The 17,304-nt window shown below is 44.8% G+C and overlaps 2 protein-coding genes across 2 annotated transcripts; both read left to right on the forward strand.

Annotated features, from left to right (window-relative positions):
• Positions 1–1,435: 1,435 nt before the first annotated feature.
• LOC135491117 (uncharacterized) lies at positions 1,436–4,112 on the forward strand. Its single transcript, XM_064776780.1, has 2 exons — positions 1,436–1,746; positions 3,557–4,112. Exons 1-2 carry the CDS (start codon positions 1,436–1,438, stop codon positions 4,110–4,112), a joined length of 867 nt encoding a protein of 288 aa, XP_064632850.1.
• Positions 4,113–5,733: 1,621 nt separating this feature from the next.
• On the forward strand, positions 5,734–6,822 carry LOC135491119 (uncharacterized). Its single transcript, XM_064776782.1, has 3 exons — positions 5,734–5,871; positions 6,067–6,347; positions 6,642–6,822. Exons 1-3 carry the CDS (start codon positions 5,734–5,736, stop codon positions 6,820–6,822), a joined length of 600 nt encoding a protein of 199 aa, XP_064632852.1.
• Positions 6,823–17,304: the final 10,482 nt, after the last annotated feature.

Consider the following 17,304-nt stretch of genomic DNA (forward strand, 5'->3'; position numbering starts at 1 on the left):
TCTAAGTGCCAATTTGTGCATGATACATTAGGTAAGTAGTATATAGAATTCGACTTAAGCATGATACTTGAGTTAAGTAGGAACCTCAGTATCATACTTTGACCCAAGTATGTTTATGAATACCGGCCCTGACTCCAACGTCTACCCCTAAGTTTTTGGGTTCGACCAATCAAATGGAACAATCCAAATCAAGGCCAGATGGTTTTCACCATGGTATTTAATCGTTTAACGTACCACGTTCTTCGAATGTCCTGCAGCGATATCGGTTAGCCTCCTCAATGGGAACATCATGTAAGTTTGACAAGCACAATACAATGTTACCTAATTATGCAGGATCCATTCAGCAAAATTTGCCAAAATACACGGGTTATCCATGAGGGACTTCATTGCCACCGGTGGCTGATATGTGCGTAGCAGCCATGCACCTTTCTTGGTGAGGTGGTTAAAATGACAGAACATTCAGGACACAATTATATCAGAATACGTTTACATGGGTTTGGCTGGCGTCTGATTGGCCGTTCATCTCTATCAGAGGAATAAGCAAGATGCTTTCCAAATTCCATTGCTACTCTCTAAAATAACCATTAATTAGTTGTTCCAGCCTAAAAATAGAGATCTGAAATTCAAATCGTTCAGAATAACTATTTTGATAGCAGACAACTAATTTTACAGTCGATGCAAAAGGAACTATCAGAAGAGTAAACAAAAAATATTAGATAAATATGTTCGTTAATTTATTTTAAGAGTGGACTAATGCGGTCATCATGTTACGTGAAACATCATACAGGTTATGGTTTCTCAAAAATGTTTCCTCATAACATTTTCGACATAGTGTGTTGCTCTCTCGACTGTTACAAATGAGAAGTGATTATTTACCCAATATATTTATTACGCTAGTCAGTTGATAATTTTTTTAATTTCCGTTGTATCCCATTCGTGCATATACCTCTTCATCGTTTATTGACACGAGTTAGTGAAAGAAGGTGAATCGAGAGCGGCAAGTCCGCAATTGTTCATGCGCACATTGATTCCAATATGACGTCACTGCTCTCTGATTGGCTAATGTGTTGTACAGTCTCCGGCTCGCGAAACAGGGGAACTCTTTTCACATGCTTGCCAAACTGAGTTTATTATGAGTGCTGTTCGGCGAGCGGCTCTCCAAACAGTACAAAAACTTATGCTCATTCGGCGAGCGGCTTGCCAAATGTCCCCAGTCTACAAATTTACCTGCCTAACCTAGAATTGCCGTCAAAGACTCTGCAAAGTACGTTCAGTGGACATCGTATTTTAGTTCCGTGTTAAGGCCCGTGTCCACTGGGTGCGTTATTACGTGCGTTATCATGCAGCGCAGTGCGCATATGTAACGCGTTGCGTAATACGGGCGTAATACTATGTCCATTGGTCCGCATGCCTTCCTTGATCCGTTTGCACAGCAATGGCGACGGACTCTAGCGAATCAGATACCGAAGAGATTTTGCTTCTCTACGCCTTTCATAGGCGCCAGAAGCGAAAAAGGAGACACGATTACTGGGTTCACGATCTTTGGATGGACCGGGAAAAATACGGGGAGTACCACCACCTCATAAAGACCCTCTTCAGCTTTGAAGATAAATTCTTCCAATATTTCCGTATGACAACAGCCCAATTCCATGATCTCCACGACCTCATCAGAGATGATATAAGAAAATTAACAACATCCTTCCGCAAGCCCATTGGTACAGAAGAACAACTATCTATTTGTCTAAGGTAACCTATAATAACCTATGATAATTGTACTTCTATACTAGGCCCAAACTATTAATGAAATGATGGATTCCATATTTTGCTACTTTCTTGGTTATTGTGAGGCGCACTGGCTGATGACAAAGAATGGTTGGAGAATTGAACTCTAGTCGGATTGATTGATGGCAAAGACAAATAATCGTCATCAAAATAAACGCCACTATTAAAACCAGTGCCACAGCCAACAGTAGAGAGAGACTGACGAAGAAAATTACTAGTACTGTTACTTAAGGAATTAATACCGAGCTGGCGGTCATTGGTTGTATAATCAAGACCGCTCGGGTAGACCGAAAATGCAGTCCAAAACCCGAGGCGCTTCGCCGAGGGTTTTGGACGTAATTTGAGGTCTACCCGAGCGGTCTTGATTATACAACCAATGACCGACAGCGAGGTATTAATTTCTATTCTAAAAGGTTTCAAAATTAAACAAATTAAATACGATTTGAAAGGTATATATGTTCCGTTTTCGTCAAAGAATGATCCAGCCTGGTGTCCGGAATTCCGCCATATTGTTGCTTGTGAAGATGACGTCACGCAGCAAGGGAATTCCCAGTCTGCTAGCTCGATTTCTACCATTTCCTCGTCTTTGACCTCTTCTGAATCCTGACTGACGACCTCGAAAGAGTCCTCGGGTATCCTCCCTACTTCACAAATCCCAATATATCAGGGAATACTTCAAAATCTCGTGTTCTTGACATTGTTTTGTGGGGCTGAGTCGTTGCTTCTTGGTGAAAATAATTCGTCTGCTAAAATTCAGAATTTTATACCTACCCAGGCGGTCATTGGTTACGATACCAAGACCGCTCCGATCAAAACGAGGCGTAATGTATTTTGTATTTGAAACAATGATATACTGTGACTAAGGCCTTTTAGAATTGGAGGCCTAGTATCTGATACATTGCTGGAAAACCTGACAGTATCATCAATTCCGATATCCCTGCGTTCAGATGGACTTTGTGAGGCATTTGCATACATATACTTCATTTCCAATTCATGAACCATGCCATGAATCTTGAATTTCAATTCAGAGTGTGCGAGTGATGGGAGCTTATTGATGGTGGATGACATTGATCGCATAAAAATATCAGTATCTGTTTCCTTTTCTACAGGGGCAGTATCGAGTTCAATTTGTTTGCGTACAAGAGCTTTCTTAGTTTTTAATTGCAGGAAGTCAGTCATGGCTTCCTCAAACACTTGAGTCGTTTTGGCATTCTTCCGCTTCTGGCCGGGTTTCGATGCAATTGAACTGGTTGGTTTATCATAATGTTCATCAGTGGGTTTTAGCTTCAACAGGGGTAGAGCTGTTATCCCCTCGTCCGATGATTCAGCCTCCTTTCCGGTGTCACGTGACATACATGAATAGTCTTCTTCATCTTGATCTCCAATAGGCCTGCGGTCATCACGCGTATAATCTTGGTCTTGGCTTGATATGTTAGACGCAGTTCTGGAAAAAAGTATCATTTTTAGTTGGGATTGCTTGTGCGCTTGGCGCTGTTTCATGAACACTTCAACAGCATTTTCTAAGTACAGTATTGACAGATTTAAAAAAAAAACCAGATAGATTGCTTACTTTCTCTCCAGCAGAAATGGAATCAGAAATGCCATTATCCCAGCAAATTTGTATGGAATAGACGACCGTGCCGCTTGCCCACTTTTCGTTTGGTTTGCGTTCCTGTTCCTCTGCAGATTGTCTCGAGCTGTTCTCCATCTTTGTTTTGCTTCTTTCTCTGAAAGTAAGAACATTTATTACAATTTTTCTTGCTTTTCTCTGCAGGTTCTTGGCAACAGGCGACTCGTACACCACAATCTCATTCAGCTTCAGAGTTGGAATCAAGACGGTTTCGCGAATCGTGAATGAGACGTGTGAAGCAATTTGGAATCGTCTGCAGCCTATTTTCATGCCGCAACCCACACTTCAGCAATGGGAGGATATTGCAGCAGGTTTCTGGTCCAAATGGCAATTTCCCAACTGCATTGGCGCCATTGACGGGAAACACGTCCTAATATTCGCACCAAAGAATTCAGGAACGAAGTTCTTCAAGTACAAGAAGACATTTTCCGTCGATTTACTGGCTCTGGTGGACCACCGATATTGCTTCGTCGCGGTCGACATAGGTTCGTTTGGTTCGAATAGTGATGGGGGCATTTTCAAAAACAGCGCGTTTGGGGAGAAACTGGCACACGGAGAACTGGACATTCCAGAGGACAAGGTTCTCCCAGGTGGTGAAGAACTGGGCATCCCTCCTGTTCCACACGTGATAGTGGGTGATGAAGCCTTTCCTGCCCAAGAGCATCTCGTTCGCCCGTTTCCAGGAAAGAACCTATCGTAGCAGGAAAGGGTCTTTAACTACCGCCTCTCCCGCGCCAGAAGAATCTCGGAGAACACCTTCGGCATTCTTGCAAATCGTTGGAGGCTGTATCACCGGAAAATACCCCTTCAACCGGAAAACGTGGATGGAGTGATGAAGGCAACATGTGCGCTCCACAATATGCTCCAGATGAGAGGCATCCCAGTTCCTCCACCCCAACGACAAGTGAAAGCAAGTGGTACCAGGCCACTGGGTGAGGGAGAAGAGGTAGAGGATGAAGACATCCATGATGGTATCCTGAGGAGACTAGGAAAACTGAAGGGAAGACCACCTCTGGATCGGCTGGCAGTTCGCGCGGCATTCAAGAAGTACTTTGTCTCAGGTATCGGGTCTGTACCCTGGCAGTATGACAATCTCATGGCCATTGCAAAGTAAATGTTCATTATACTCTAGCCTCGTCTGTTTATGGGTACTTTCAAGTTATGCAGGTAGGCCTCCAGGCCCAGCCCCTGCCGGTGTCATTCAGGTATGGAACTATTCTCGGCCATTGATGTGCATTCAACTGGCGCTGACCAAGGCATTTGTGGCAAGCGCTGGCCCTGTCATCATTCGCGATTTTTTTATACAGCGTGCGCCAGAAATAATGAATCATTGTACTGTGAACTTGGGGCTCTATAGTCAAATTCATCAGTATTCTTCAACAATGAAGAGGACTTTAAAGACCTAATTTTCGGTAGCTTCCGAAGGGTCCTGCACGGTCCTGCCGACCGCTGAGCATCCAAGATGAGACGATCGTCTGCGGTGCAAAGAAGAGCATTGCGCGGTTTTGCGGGTCATTCCGTTCATCATTTCGTTATGTGAGAACGTTACGTGACAAATTATTGACCTGGCCCGGCGGACGCGATGATCCTGTCAGTTTCTGTTAGGACGAACTTGTCACATTTTCTTCCCCAGACGGTCATGGCCATCCAGTCACCATAAAACTGGGGGCCTATCTCCCTAATGTCACAAATTTGAAGATGGATCGTCAAGAACAAGAACCTCTGCCAAAACGACGCAGAAGTTATACTGTCACCGAGAAGATCTCCTATTTAAGGGATTTGGAAGCAGTGACTGTCGTAAAGTTCACTTAGGTGACACTTACGTGTCACGTAAGAGTCACGTAAGAAAGAGATACGTTTATTCACGTATGTAAAGTTAAGTGAGCTGTATACTGGTAATAATGAAATGTGCGCATGCAGGTTTACGTAATGTAGGCCTATGGTGATCATTTCTCCTCGGGCCCTATTCACGGAGAGGCCTATAAAATAGCGTGTCGCAGAAGGGTTTGCCCACATCAAGCTTTATCACACGCAGTCATGACGGAAGAAAAGGGACCAAGAAAAACGAATTTTACTCAGAGAGAAATCGAAAGGTTGGTGAACCTGGTGGCAGCAAATTTTAAAACCATCAGCAATAAATTTGGCGATGCCATAACACACAAAGCCAAAACCGACACGTTGATGGGAATTGCAGACAAAGTTAATGCAATTTCACCGTGCCACCGCTCCCTCCGTGGGGTGCAAAAAAGTGGGCAGACTTGAAACTGCAGGCAAAGAAAAAGGCGGCCAAGCTACGAAAAAGGTTTCAAGCTACTGGGAACATGTCCTCCGACAATGGTGACGACGACGATGACGATGATGTAACTCATTCAACTGAAATAGAGGAACGGATAGTCGGGCTTCTTGGGATCGAGCTTATCAATGGAATTGATGGTGGCATCGATACTGCCATTCCGAAGGTGAGACTTGTATAAAATAACCTTACAGATATCGTATGAAGTAGGCGTTGATATTATAATAAGAGCGAGACTGTACAATGTAGCCTTGGCTATCAGTTAGTCCTCATAAAATGCGATTTCAACTTTCGCATCAACTTTTTAGGCCCAAAGTAATTCGTCAATATGTATTACAAAAACCGAGCGCTTTTCTTTCAGAGAGTAAAAACGCCATCAGCATCCACCACATCGATTTGTCAGGATCCCTATGATTCGCCGCCGATAAGGAGCCCGAGCCCACCGTTGCGACCAGCTGGCAGTCCTACGTTACCGAGTCCATGGGGAGGTTGTAATCTATATGATTCGCCAAGGAGCCAACCAATCCCTACAAGAAGGCGAACGCCGACTCGATCTCGATCTCGTTATAATCCATACGATTCTCCAATAAGGAGCCCAACACCACCACCACGGCCTAGGTCCAAAGGGAAGTCCATAAACAGGTAATACTCGCCGCACAAAGAAACTGTGCAAAGGAAAAATGCGCCCAAATCTAAAAGAAGTTATTAATTTTGCCGACATGTGATGACTGATATGTAAAATCCCTATAGCTGCAGTAGGATCCCAGACTCATTCAAATCACGGATCTATAAACATAATAGCGTTTATGGATCCCTTCAAAGCGTCATAGGTTGCAATTAACCTTCAAATTGGCAAATAAAGGCATCTTGTATCAACAGAATGATGATGCTTTCCCGCCAGAACATTTTATGATGAGGTTTTTCTTTCTGTAACAGATCTAAAATGCCGAGTAAGCCGGTTACGCAGAAGGCGACCGAAAGCCATAAGGGAACTGTTGCATCCAACACATTGAAGTCAGCAACGGCATCGAGTAGTTCTGCGCCATCTGCCGCATTGGTAAAGATAGAGGGTGAACGTCTTGAGATAGACAAGCAGCGGCTTAAACTGGAGGAGTAGAGGACCCGCTTCACAGAGAGAACGGTTGAGTTACTCGAAACGTTGGTGTCATCACTCGTGCCTGCTGAGAAGAATGAGCGCTCCGTCGTCCCACCTGCGCAAAACAGCAATACCATTCCTGCTTCCGTCGATAAATCAACGTGGGATACTTCCTTTAACATATTCACTGCACTAAAAAAGGCCATACCAAAGAAGTAAACTAACAGTTTGGTTTTGCTACTCTTGCTTGCCATTATATTTTATAAAACGTGCCTTAATACATCCGCAAGCCTACATCTATAGGAGGTTACCTCTGGTCATTTGATTGTTAAAATTCTGGGTCCATATTTATGAAAGGCACGCAATATTCTGCTTTGCGATTGCGTTGCGTGTGCTTTGCGGGCACGCTAAATTTGCGAAGCGTGGTATTTACGAAGACCTCGCTAGGGCCTCGCAAGGAAATCGCAAACAGACGGAAAATAGCGTGGTCGCTAAGTTTGTGAAAAGTCGCAAGTAACAGGAGAATTGCATTTAGCGCCAATTTTGAAGGTAGTTCTTTATTTAGTCGTAATTTGGCCATACGGCATGCAACATATTATAAGTGAATGCTTTGACAGTCTTGTTGCATTTGTATTGCCCCTGTAGGCCTATAGATAGGGCAAAGTGAGACTCGTTTTTGACCATTTTCGAAACAGTTGGCTGACTTAATCCGCCTAGGTCTGCAGAATCAAACTGTAACTGCCCGGATGCGAAGTACCTAATGGCACATAGGCATTGTAGAGAGGCCGGTGTGCAAGGGATGGTAGTCCTAGGACTGATAGTCCGTGTAACAATAGCTCGCATTGCTAAATGGTTTGGTTAGGGTTAGCGGTACAATAGATCATGCTGCTTAATTGATCAAATACAATGCTACCGGACTATGACTCCAGGGGGACTATATCCGTTGTCACACCGGTACCGACTGAGATCTTTTAGTTGGTGGTTCTAGGTCGTCCTTTATGAGATCTATTACTTCGAAAAGCACGTGTCGTGGAAGTCTAAACCTCCTTATGAGTTTGGCATCGCTGTATGAATCCAGTGGGTTAGTTCTATCTAAGAACACCCTTGGCTCCCGACGTAAATGGCGTCGCTGTTCCTCTGCTAGCAGGTGTAGAAGAGCCATTCTCGACACTGTACATGTACATGTATATATAGACTCTTAAGGCCTACCTGTGCCCAAATGTAGGATTGTGACCTGGACTATTGGCCTTGGCCTTTATGTAGTGTACATCATTACATAATAAGCCTCTACGGCGATTGAAGCATTTATAATAATAATTTATTGTAAAAAACCTCCAAATAAGGAGTAGACAACACAAATATGCAATAAAAATCATACACAGAGAACAAATAAAAAAGCGATCAAAAGGGTGAAAGGAAAAGCTTCAATAGTTTATGGCTTTTCCGGTTTAGATTGGCACATAAGGTTTTTACCGAATCGACAATTCCATTTTCCTCCCTGGTGATACGTCTAGGCCTACATGTTGGATTTACAAACAGGACATTGGCGGCAGAGAGGCCCGACGAACTAAACACTCGGTTACACAGGGCACCCTTAATTTTTCTCGTGCCAATGACGACGTCTCGTGCTTTACAATCGATGGAGAGAATCCTTCTTAAAAGTCCAATTTGTTTCTGTTCGATTACTTTCCGCGGGTTGTCAATATCTAATGCCCTTAATAGAGGGCTATGATGACAAAATTTCGATAAACCAAAGCATCTTTTGATCACCCCTTTACATTTAAATAATGACACAATAGGCCATTAATAGGCCTATCGAGGGTAGTCGTTCTTAAAGAGATGTGGTTGCCTTGAAGAATAATTTAAAACCAAAACTGGTTTTCAGCCTGAAAGGGTTAAAATACCTGCATGGCCCTCACCGAGTCTCAAAATGTGCTAATAAATCGAAGTGGAATCGGTGACATGCAAAGAATGTATTTCGAGTACGTCATAGAAAAACTCAACCGGATTTTGCCACCCTTGTTACAGTTTGCGGGAGGGTATGGACCTCCCGCAAAAAATCTGCACTTTGCAAGGTAGTCGCAAACGGTTTGCGAGATCGGAAGGGTTGCGGGTCTTTTGAAAATACTGTGCAAACTTTACGTTGCGATTGCGATCCTCTTGCGTGATCGCTAAATTAGCGTCTAAGTTGCGATGCGTAGCCTTCATAAATAAAAAATATTGCGTTGCGAGGTCTTTTCCTGCCCGCAAACATTGCGTGCCTTTCGTAAATATGGACCCTGAAGGCTGACGTAGACTTGCGCGCATGTTACGCATTGACGTAACTCTGTGAATACCACGAACTGTCTAAATGGCTGATAAGTCATGGATAAGTCACCTTTACGTTTGCGTAATTTGTTAAGTGAACATTGTGAATCAGGATCATGTAGACGAAAGACAACGTTGCACAATTAATTGCGCAGTTTAAGTGAGCATTGTGAATAGAACTTAGCTAGTTAAGTGACCTTTACGTTTGCGTAAACTGCTAAGTGAGCTTTGTGAATCAGGTCCCTGAAGTGTATGTATGTATGTATGTATATACCATATTTAAATTTAAGCGCCCTTTTCAGATTATTATCCGTTCAAAGGCGCTTTTACAATATTAATAGCATTGTCGAAAAAGATGAGTCTTTAGCATCGTCTGAAATGATGCAAGGCTCCTTGCTTGCCTGACCTCAAAAGGGAGCGCATTCCACAGAACAGCAGCGGAGAAAGAGAAGCAACGCTCTCCATATTTGCTCCGGGCCCTTGGAACTTCCAGTCTGTTGTCATCAGCTGACCGAAGGTCTCTGCCTGGCCTATAGATATTAACTAGGCTTGACAGGTAACCCGGGGCTGTTCCATGCACACACTTGAAAACGTGCATGAGGATTTTATAGTTCACCCTCTGCTCAACTGGCAACCAGTGGAGCTCGCGTAGTACAGGGGAGATGTGGTCTCGACGCTTGGTGCGCGTGATGATGCGGGCCGCCACGTTCTGCACCCTCTGCAACTTGTTCATAAGGTCTTTTGAAATGCCATAGAGCAGTGAATTACAGTAGTCCAGCCGTGATATGACTAGACCGCACACTAGCGAGCGGGCCGCAGAAGCGCTGAGATACTGCCGGATAAGTCCAACATTCCTCAGTTGGGCTTAGGCCGATCTGCAGACAGCATTCACCTGTGCTTCCATGTTCATTTTCTTGTCAAACATCACCCCCAAATTTCGTACGCATGCCACAGAGTCAATGATAGAGTCACCAACATTCACCGAAACGTGATCCAGGGTCTTGGAACGATGAATGGATGCAAAGAGTGCCACCTCCGTCTTGTCGTCGTTCTTTTTCAGCAAGTTCTCCTTCAACCAGGAACCATTGTCAGTTATGCATAAGTCAAGACAGTCAATTGTATCTTCCTGTGCATGTTGGATCACCGGATTAAAAGAGTCATAAAGCTGGGCATCATCAGCATAAAAATGATGACCTTGGCCATGGTTTCTTGTTATGTTGCCAAGTGGCTTTGTGTACATGCAGTACATTTTTGGGCCCAACACTGACCCCTGTGGAACACCATATTTTAAGAGAACAGCCGTAGATCTTTGACGATCAATAACGACGGTCTGATACCTGTCATCAAGATATGATGCAATCCAGGCAAGAGCAGAGCCAGTGATGCCAAATAACTGTTCAAACCTTTTTAGAAGGATCTTATGGTCAATGGTATCGAAGGCTGCAGAGAGGTCGATCATGACAAGCACTGTCACATCACCCCTGTCCAAACTACCAAGGATGTCGCTCTGAACCCTTAGTAGAGCGGTCTCTGTTGAGTGACCTCTTCGGTAGGCGGATTGCATTTCTTCATGCAGCGAGTTGGACAGGAGGTGATGTTCTAGGCGGGCATCAACAACCTTCTCCACAACCTTCGACACGAAGGGTAGGTTTGACACAGGGCGGTAGTTTCTGAGAATGTCAGAGTCGAGACCTGGCTTCTTTAGTAGAGGCCTAATGAGCGCAGATTTAAAAGTGCGGGGGACACAGCTAGCTTTTAGCGATGCATTTATTATGGCAGTTAGTATTGGAAGCAGCTCATTGATGCATGTGGGAACCGGATCCAGTTCACAGGATTTCGAGGGGGATTTCATCACAATCCTTCTGACCTCCTCCTCTGTGGCTGGTGGAAATGCGGAGAGAGGGGTCACTCCCTCTGGTAACTCGTCGGTCGCTTGGGAACCGTCATCCTGGGCAGTGTTGAGGGTTTCCCGGATCTTAGCAATCTTATCGGTAAAGAACTCACTGAAGGACTCAGCGAGTTCCTTGGGCGACTCGGATTGTGGTAGTGGGGAAGACCCAGTATCCCCGAGTAGATGCCGGCTTATTTTATATATCTGTTTTTGATCGCGGCCACATTCGATGATCTTTGTTGAATAATGTGAAGTCCGCGCCTGCTTTATGAGCTTGTTAACTACTGCGCACTGGTTACGATACATCTGATGATGGACTGTAAGCTTCGTTTTCCTCCACTTGCGCTCCAAGCCCCGCCTAACATGTTTGGCATCGTGGATCTCTTGTGTATACCACGGACATTTGGGATGGAGAACAAGTGTCTTGTGTTGAAGAGGAGCATGTTTGTCTGGAAGTGTGGACAAGCCATCGGTATATGACAGAACCAAATCGTCCACTGGGCTTGCCTCATGAAAGACTAACGACTCTCCGATATTGTTCCGGAAAGCATCAACATTTATCTGCCTTAGCTTTCTGTAGGGGACTGTAACTCTAACAGGAGCCGGTTTCGCAAGTGTTGTCGTCAAGCTAACCGCAAGATGGTCCTCGATCTGGTCCCCTTTATCGTAGAAGAGACAAGGATCACGGACCTGGATGTCGGAGACAAGACTTCGCTGGTTATCCCTGGTAACGGCAACATCGAGTGTGTGACCCTGCACATGTGTAGGTTCCGTTACATGCTGAACCATGCCATGCTCCTCTAGCAAATCCATGAAACGACGCGCGTCTCGATCATTTTCAAGGTCGTCGACATGAAAGTTAAGGTCACCAACTATCAGGAATTACCTTGATAAAGTAGCGTAATGTGGGAGAAATGTTGACCATTCGTCAAAGAATACAGAGTTCCTGAGACGGTTTGCCTTGGTTGGCCTTGGTCTGTATATCACTGCAAGTCTAAAGGAACAGTCGCCAACCGACAAATCACACTGGAGCGATTCGAAGTGGGTGAAAGTATCGCAGTCCTTCACGCGTTTAAACGTAATTGACGACTTGTACATAACGGCAACACCACCGCCTTCCCTACCATCTGAACGGGCAATGTGCTTAAAGTGGTAGCCTTCGGGCACAACTTCGCCAATACACTTCTTGTCTATTGCACTTCCAAGCCATGTCTCGGTAATGGCTATTACATCATAGTCATTCGGAACAATGTAGTCATGCAGTGATAGTGTTTTGTTTTTCAGAGACCGTGGGTTGATGCAGCAAATCAATAGTTTCTCACCACGGGGTGACACAATGTCAGACTGGAACTTGATTTGAACTAGGTTGGAAGGGTTAACACCAGATCCAGAGAACGTTCCCTTCCTGTGAAATGGAGTGTGGAGACGTTGCAAACGGACATCAGCTCTATGGATTAAGTGTCTGTGTTTACCTCTGCCAGCACCCCGACCGCGACGCCTTGTCCTGCTTCGTTTGTAAATGCCCATGGATCTGAGCACACCTTCCACAGGCTTTGATACTGATAGTGGAACCTAAGAGAGCTGGAGGAGAAAGAAGAAGATGGAAGAGGAAAAGCTAGACACGTCAAAAACAAAGGCGTTTATGGGTACCTCATTAAAAATCAGTAGTACCTCCCACATTACTACATGGATTTTGTTTGACAAAGAGGCCCATTTGTGATTGCTGGTTCGCCGGGCTCGGTAAACGTTTGCGGTTTGCGGCGTACCATGGTTATGAAACAGTATTTAGTCCACAAAAAAGCCGCCATTCGGGAATCCAGGCACACGTGGTTCTATTAAAAGTCAGACTGGAAGTGTGCTTTCATACAGGGTGTGTCAAAAATCATGTACCGCAGTCAACGATAGGCGAGGGAACTGTTTACCGCTCAAATTTGAACCGCGTCACTTCTGCACTTCTTTTGAACAGTCAAAATTGGCACAAGACCGCAGAGGAGCGTAGTTAGCGGGGGTGGGGGGGGGGGGGGGTGGCAAATGCCCCTAAAAAAAGTGTTTTTCATTCAAGTCTTGGCAAGAAAGTGCCCCCCCGGGCGATAGCTACGTCCCTGCTCTGCAGCTACTCGAAGGCTGAAGTCACAATCACATCCCAGTTGATGAAGGCCTACTCCATAATGTCAATTTCCTCCCGATCTACATTTTCGAATTCTAGTCCATCCTCCTCCTCGTCAAGAAGAGGCAATGGTCCTCCATCGACGGGGACAGGTCGGAAGGCTCTTTCAAATCCGCTTTCGACGACTCCGACCGGTACCGTATCCCATGCCTGACTCACTATGCGAACAACATCTAGAAGTTCAATGCGTGGACAACGTCCTTCGTTGTCTGTGTGGTCTTTCTTCCACCTCTTCCAGGCTTTTCTCATTTCGCTCTTCATGGATTTCATCACAGTTAAATCTAGTGGCTGCACGAGCGAAGTGCACCCCGCCGGAATGAAGTCAAGGACACCTGCCAGGTTCATCACTCTCATACTGAAGGCTTCCGCCCGGAGGACTTTGTAGCGATCTACAAGGAGCAGGAATTGGTCAGCTGCTTCAGCCGTCACATAAGGCTCAAACACCGTGTCGAACCAATGTTCTGCCGTCTCCTGTTTCACCCATCCCGTCGCTGAATTCGTTACAACTACATTAGCTGGCAGTTGTTGGTCTTCAAGGGCCGCAAGTTGTCTTACAAATCCTCTACGTGGGAACGTGATATGGGCTTGCAGTTTTCCCCCTGTGGCGGTGATGACAAGTGTTACAGTGCACCCGAGTTTGGTGTTAGACCTCGAGGATCTAACGTCAACAGTTTTGGCCCCTTTAGCATTGGCAGTGTACAAAGGGCGTTGTTCGAATAGAGCGAACGTTTGGTCCATATTGAACAGAAATCTCATGGCAATTTCGAGTCGTTCGATGGTATCAGTGACGTTATCGCGGAACTGCTGCACTCGAATGGCGGCATCAGCGGGCAGAGTTGTCGTGTTTTTGTTTGGTTTCCTGAAGGAAATCTTCTTTCGTTCCATAAACTGGTGCACCCACCCGTCCGCACGGGGATTCGGTAATGTGCGGCTAAATCACGCATGCTTCCGACAGTCCCATCCAGTAGAGCTGCTTCCAAATCCCTTAAATAGGAGATCTTCTCGGTGACAGTATAACTTCTGCGTCGTTTTGGCAGAGGTTCTTGTTTTTGACGATCCATCTTCAAATTTGTGACATTAGGGAGATAGGCCCCCAGTTTTATGGTGACAGGATGGCCATGACCGTCTGGGGAAGAAAATGTGACAAGTTTGTCCTAACAGAAACTGACAGGATCATCGCGTCCGCCGGGCCAGGTCAACGAAATGGTGAACGGAATGACCCGCAAAACCGCGCAATGCTCTTCTTTGCACCGCAGACGATCGCCTCATCTTGGATGCTCAGCGGTCGGCAGGACCGTGCAGGACCCTTCGGAAGCTACCGAAAATTAGGTCTTTAAAGTCCTCTTCATTGTTGAAGAATACTGATGAATTTGACTATAGAGCCCCAAGTTCACAGTACAATGATTCATTATTTCTGGCGCACGCTGTATAAAAAAATCGCGAATGATGACAGGGCCAGCGCTTGCCACAAATGCCTTGGTCAGCGCCAGTTGAATGCACATCAATGGCCGAGAATAGTTCCATACCTGAATGACACCGGCAGGGGCTGGGCCTGGAGGCCTACCTGCATAATTTGAAAGTACCCATAAACAGACGAGGGTACAGTATGTACATGTACATGTATGCCTGCATGTCTCATTAGTACTCACCAGAGATATCTAAACGAGAAGCTATCTGTTTCCAGATGTCATCCTTCTCCTGGGTGTCTTTGTATTCGGTCAAACTTTTGCGTAAATACATGGGTTTTTTTCAACTTCAAGGATTAGTTTGTGAGTCTTGGCATCCTCCGACTTCCTGCTTGACATCCTGACCAACTCCAAACATGCCAAATGCAATGTTCACATATTGCCACCCTTTCATATCCTAGGCCTATGGTCAGTTTCTATTGGCTGATCACATAACACGGACCAGAACTTCGTTGCGTGATCCGCTTCATAAAGAAAATTTCTTTATGGGCTGTATTACGTAGCGCAGTGCAGTGCAGTGTCATGCACAAAAGGCCAGGGTTCTTTGAAAAGCCATTGAACTTTACAATGCGCAGTTTCTATGCGTAATACGCTCCGTGATAACGCAGCGCAAAACGCACAGGTGGACACAGGCCTTTCTACCGCCTGCGTCATGATGTATGGTTACCCTCCATTGTTCCCTCAAAGTATGCAACGTTTCCATTTCAATCCATTTCATTGGAGAGATGTCATCTTTCCTAATCTACCCGTATATTCTGAATGCAATCCAGATTGAACTCATGTATAGGGAAGGTAGGTCAAGCTCATTTACTTATGTGACGTGTCAAAACGTAACATGATGGAGGTCAACGAGCAAAAATCAGGGTTTCTGAGCTTTTGAAAAACCTTCAGGGCTCTTTCTGCCTTCTCAACGCACCCCCACATAGGGGTTATTTGGAGCCATGAAAACACCTCTAACGGTTATTATGCTTGTGAAAAACCTAAAAAAAAACATGTGCAATATATTATCGGAAACTACGTAGAATAGGAAAAGGCTGGGCAGCCAACAGCAGGATGAGATTGCCCTGAATAAAACCATTGGTCCTTTAAGACAATGATCCGATTGTTTGTCTTCAACAGGTTGGGACATTTATAACATCCAGGGAATGATAAAAAACCCGTTGCATTTTGGCACATATCTACAAGTTGACTGAAATGGTGCGACTGAGGTTGGTACAGCCCGACATTGAACTAGATGAAGGACATCGTCTACACACACACCACCCGGTTGCACCCTAGTCAGTGCTGGGACATGATGAGAGACATCTCGACGCCCTCAAGATAAAACCAAATCGGTTTGACCAGCCGAGGATCGAAATAGTCAATGTTGCATTCAATCAAATTCTATGAAAAAAGTGTAATTCAGTTCTAGTATTCAGTTTCGTTTCGTATATTCTTATTCAGTACGCTGTACATTTCCTTTCTTCTCAGGTTCTGACGATGAAACACGCGTAGTCTGAGTTCTTTTTAGTGTGCGTATCATAGTGTTTCAGAATCAGATTATGATTTTGTCAACTCCGGAAAACAGATCGATACAGTAATATCAATGTAATCTATTTTCTGTCAATCTGTTCATTGTATTATGTAGCGTATTTTAGAACTTTTTTCGCAATTTATTTTCTTCAAACTTTAACAATGTCTCCTGCTAATTCATTCGACTGTCAAGATTATTAGGTGGGCTTATCGATGTTTACGAAACTACTTTTGACCAATTTTGGCTGGTAACAATTGTCCAGGCCGCGTCCAGCAACTCGCCTGAACGTGAACGTCCACTTTATTCTATTTTGATCACTCTACTCCCTGTTATCACGAACTGGACAATAGCATGTCGTTTACCTAACCATTTCGACGCTCGTTGTAACTCTCGCTTAATCAGCCGCTTCGGCAAAGTTCAATCGAATCTTACTGCCACGATCATTAATTAAATACTGCGTGTCCGAACAGACTCTAGGGACCGGTCAACATTTTATTAAAATTGGCACGTTTCGGATTAACGTGAACGTCCACTTTATTCTATTTTGATCACTCTACTCCCTGTTATCACGAACTGGACAATAGCATGTCGTTTACCTAACCATTTCGACGCTCGTTGTAACTCTCGCTTAATCAGCCGCTTCGGCAAAGTTCAATCGAATCTTACTGCCACGATCATTAATTAAATACTGCGTGTCCGAACAGACTCTAGGGACCGGTCAACATTTTATTAAAATTGGCACGTTTCGGATTAACGAGACTGTCTGGTCTTGAAATTATTTAAGTTATTAAGTTCGCGCCTAGGCACATCAGGGTCCAGCCTAAAATGATCCCTTTCCAATCGTCCCAACGTGGAGGACGTTGATTGGTCAGCCTAGTGAGGGGCACAGGATGTCGTTTGTGGTTTAAGCATTTTGATTGGCTCCAGGCATGGTCTAGGCCTGCTTTATAACTGCTGGACCGAGGCGAAATCGTCAGATCATGCTGCAGGAGACGGATTAAAACTTCATCTAACCACATTCGATATTCTTGTCTCTTTCTCTACAGGTAAGCGAACTTTTACTTTAACTTCCATCAGTTATATTTTACCGCGCTGTTAATTCTCATGATGCATCATACATTGTGTAATTGTACTTGATTTAGACCTTTAAACAATTGAT

The sequence above is a fragment of the Lineus longissimus genome, chromosome 7 (assembly GCF_910592395.1).
Source record: "Lineus longissimus chromosome 7, tnLinLong1.2, whole genome shotgun sequence".
Classification (NCBI taxonomy): domain Eukaryota; kingdom Metazoa; phylum Nemertea; class Pilidiophora; order Heteronemertea; family Lineidae; genus Lineus; species Lineus longissimus.

Bases quoted from the DNA above. Each gene is read 5' to 3' on its own strand.
- LOC135491117 (XM_064776780.1), top strand. From the start codon at position 1,436: ATGGCGACGGACTCTAGCGAATCAGATACCGAAGAGATTTTGCTTCTC. The intron at 1,747-3,556 runs GTAACCTATAAT...TTTTCTCTGCAG, and splicing joins CAACTATCTATTTGTCTAAG to GTTCTTGGCAACAGGCGACT.
- LOC135491119 (XM_064776782.1), top strand. From the start codon at position 5,734: ATGTCCTCCGACAATGGTGACGACGACGATGACGATGATGTAACTCAT. The intron at 5,872-6,066 runs GTGAGACTTGTA...CTTTTCTTTCAG, and splicing joins TCGATACTGCCATTCCGAAG to AGAGTAAAAACGCCATCAGC. The intron at 6,348-6,641 runs GTAATACTCGCC...TTTCTGTAACAG, and splicing joins AAAGGGAAGTCCATAAACAG to ATCTAAAATGCCGAGTAAGC.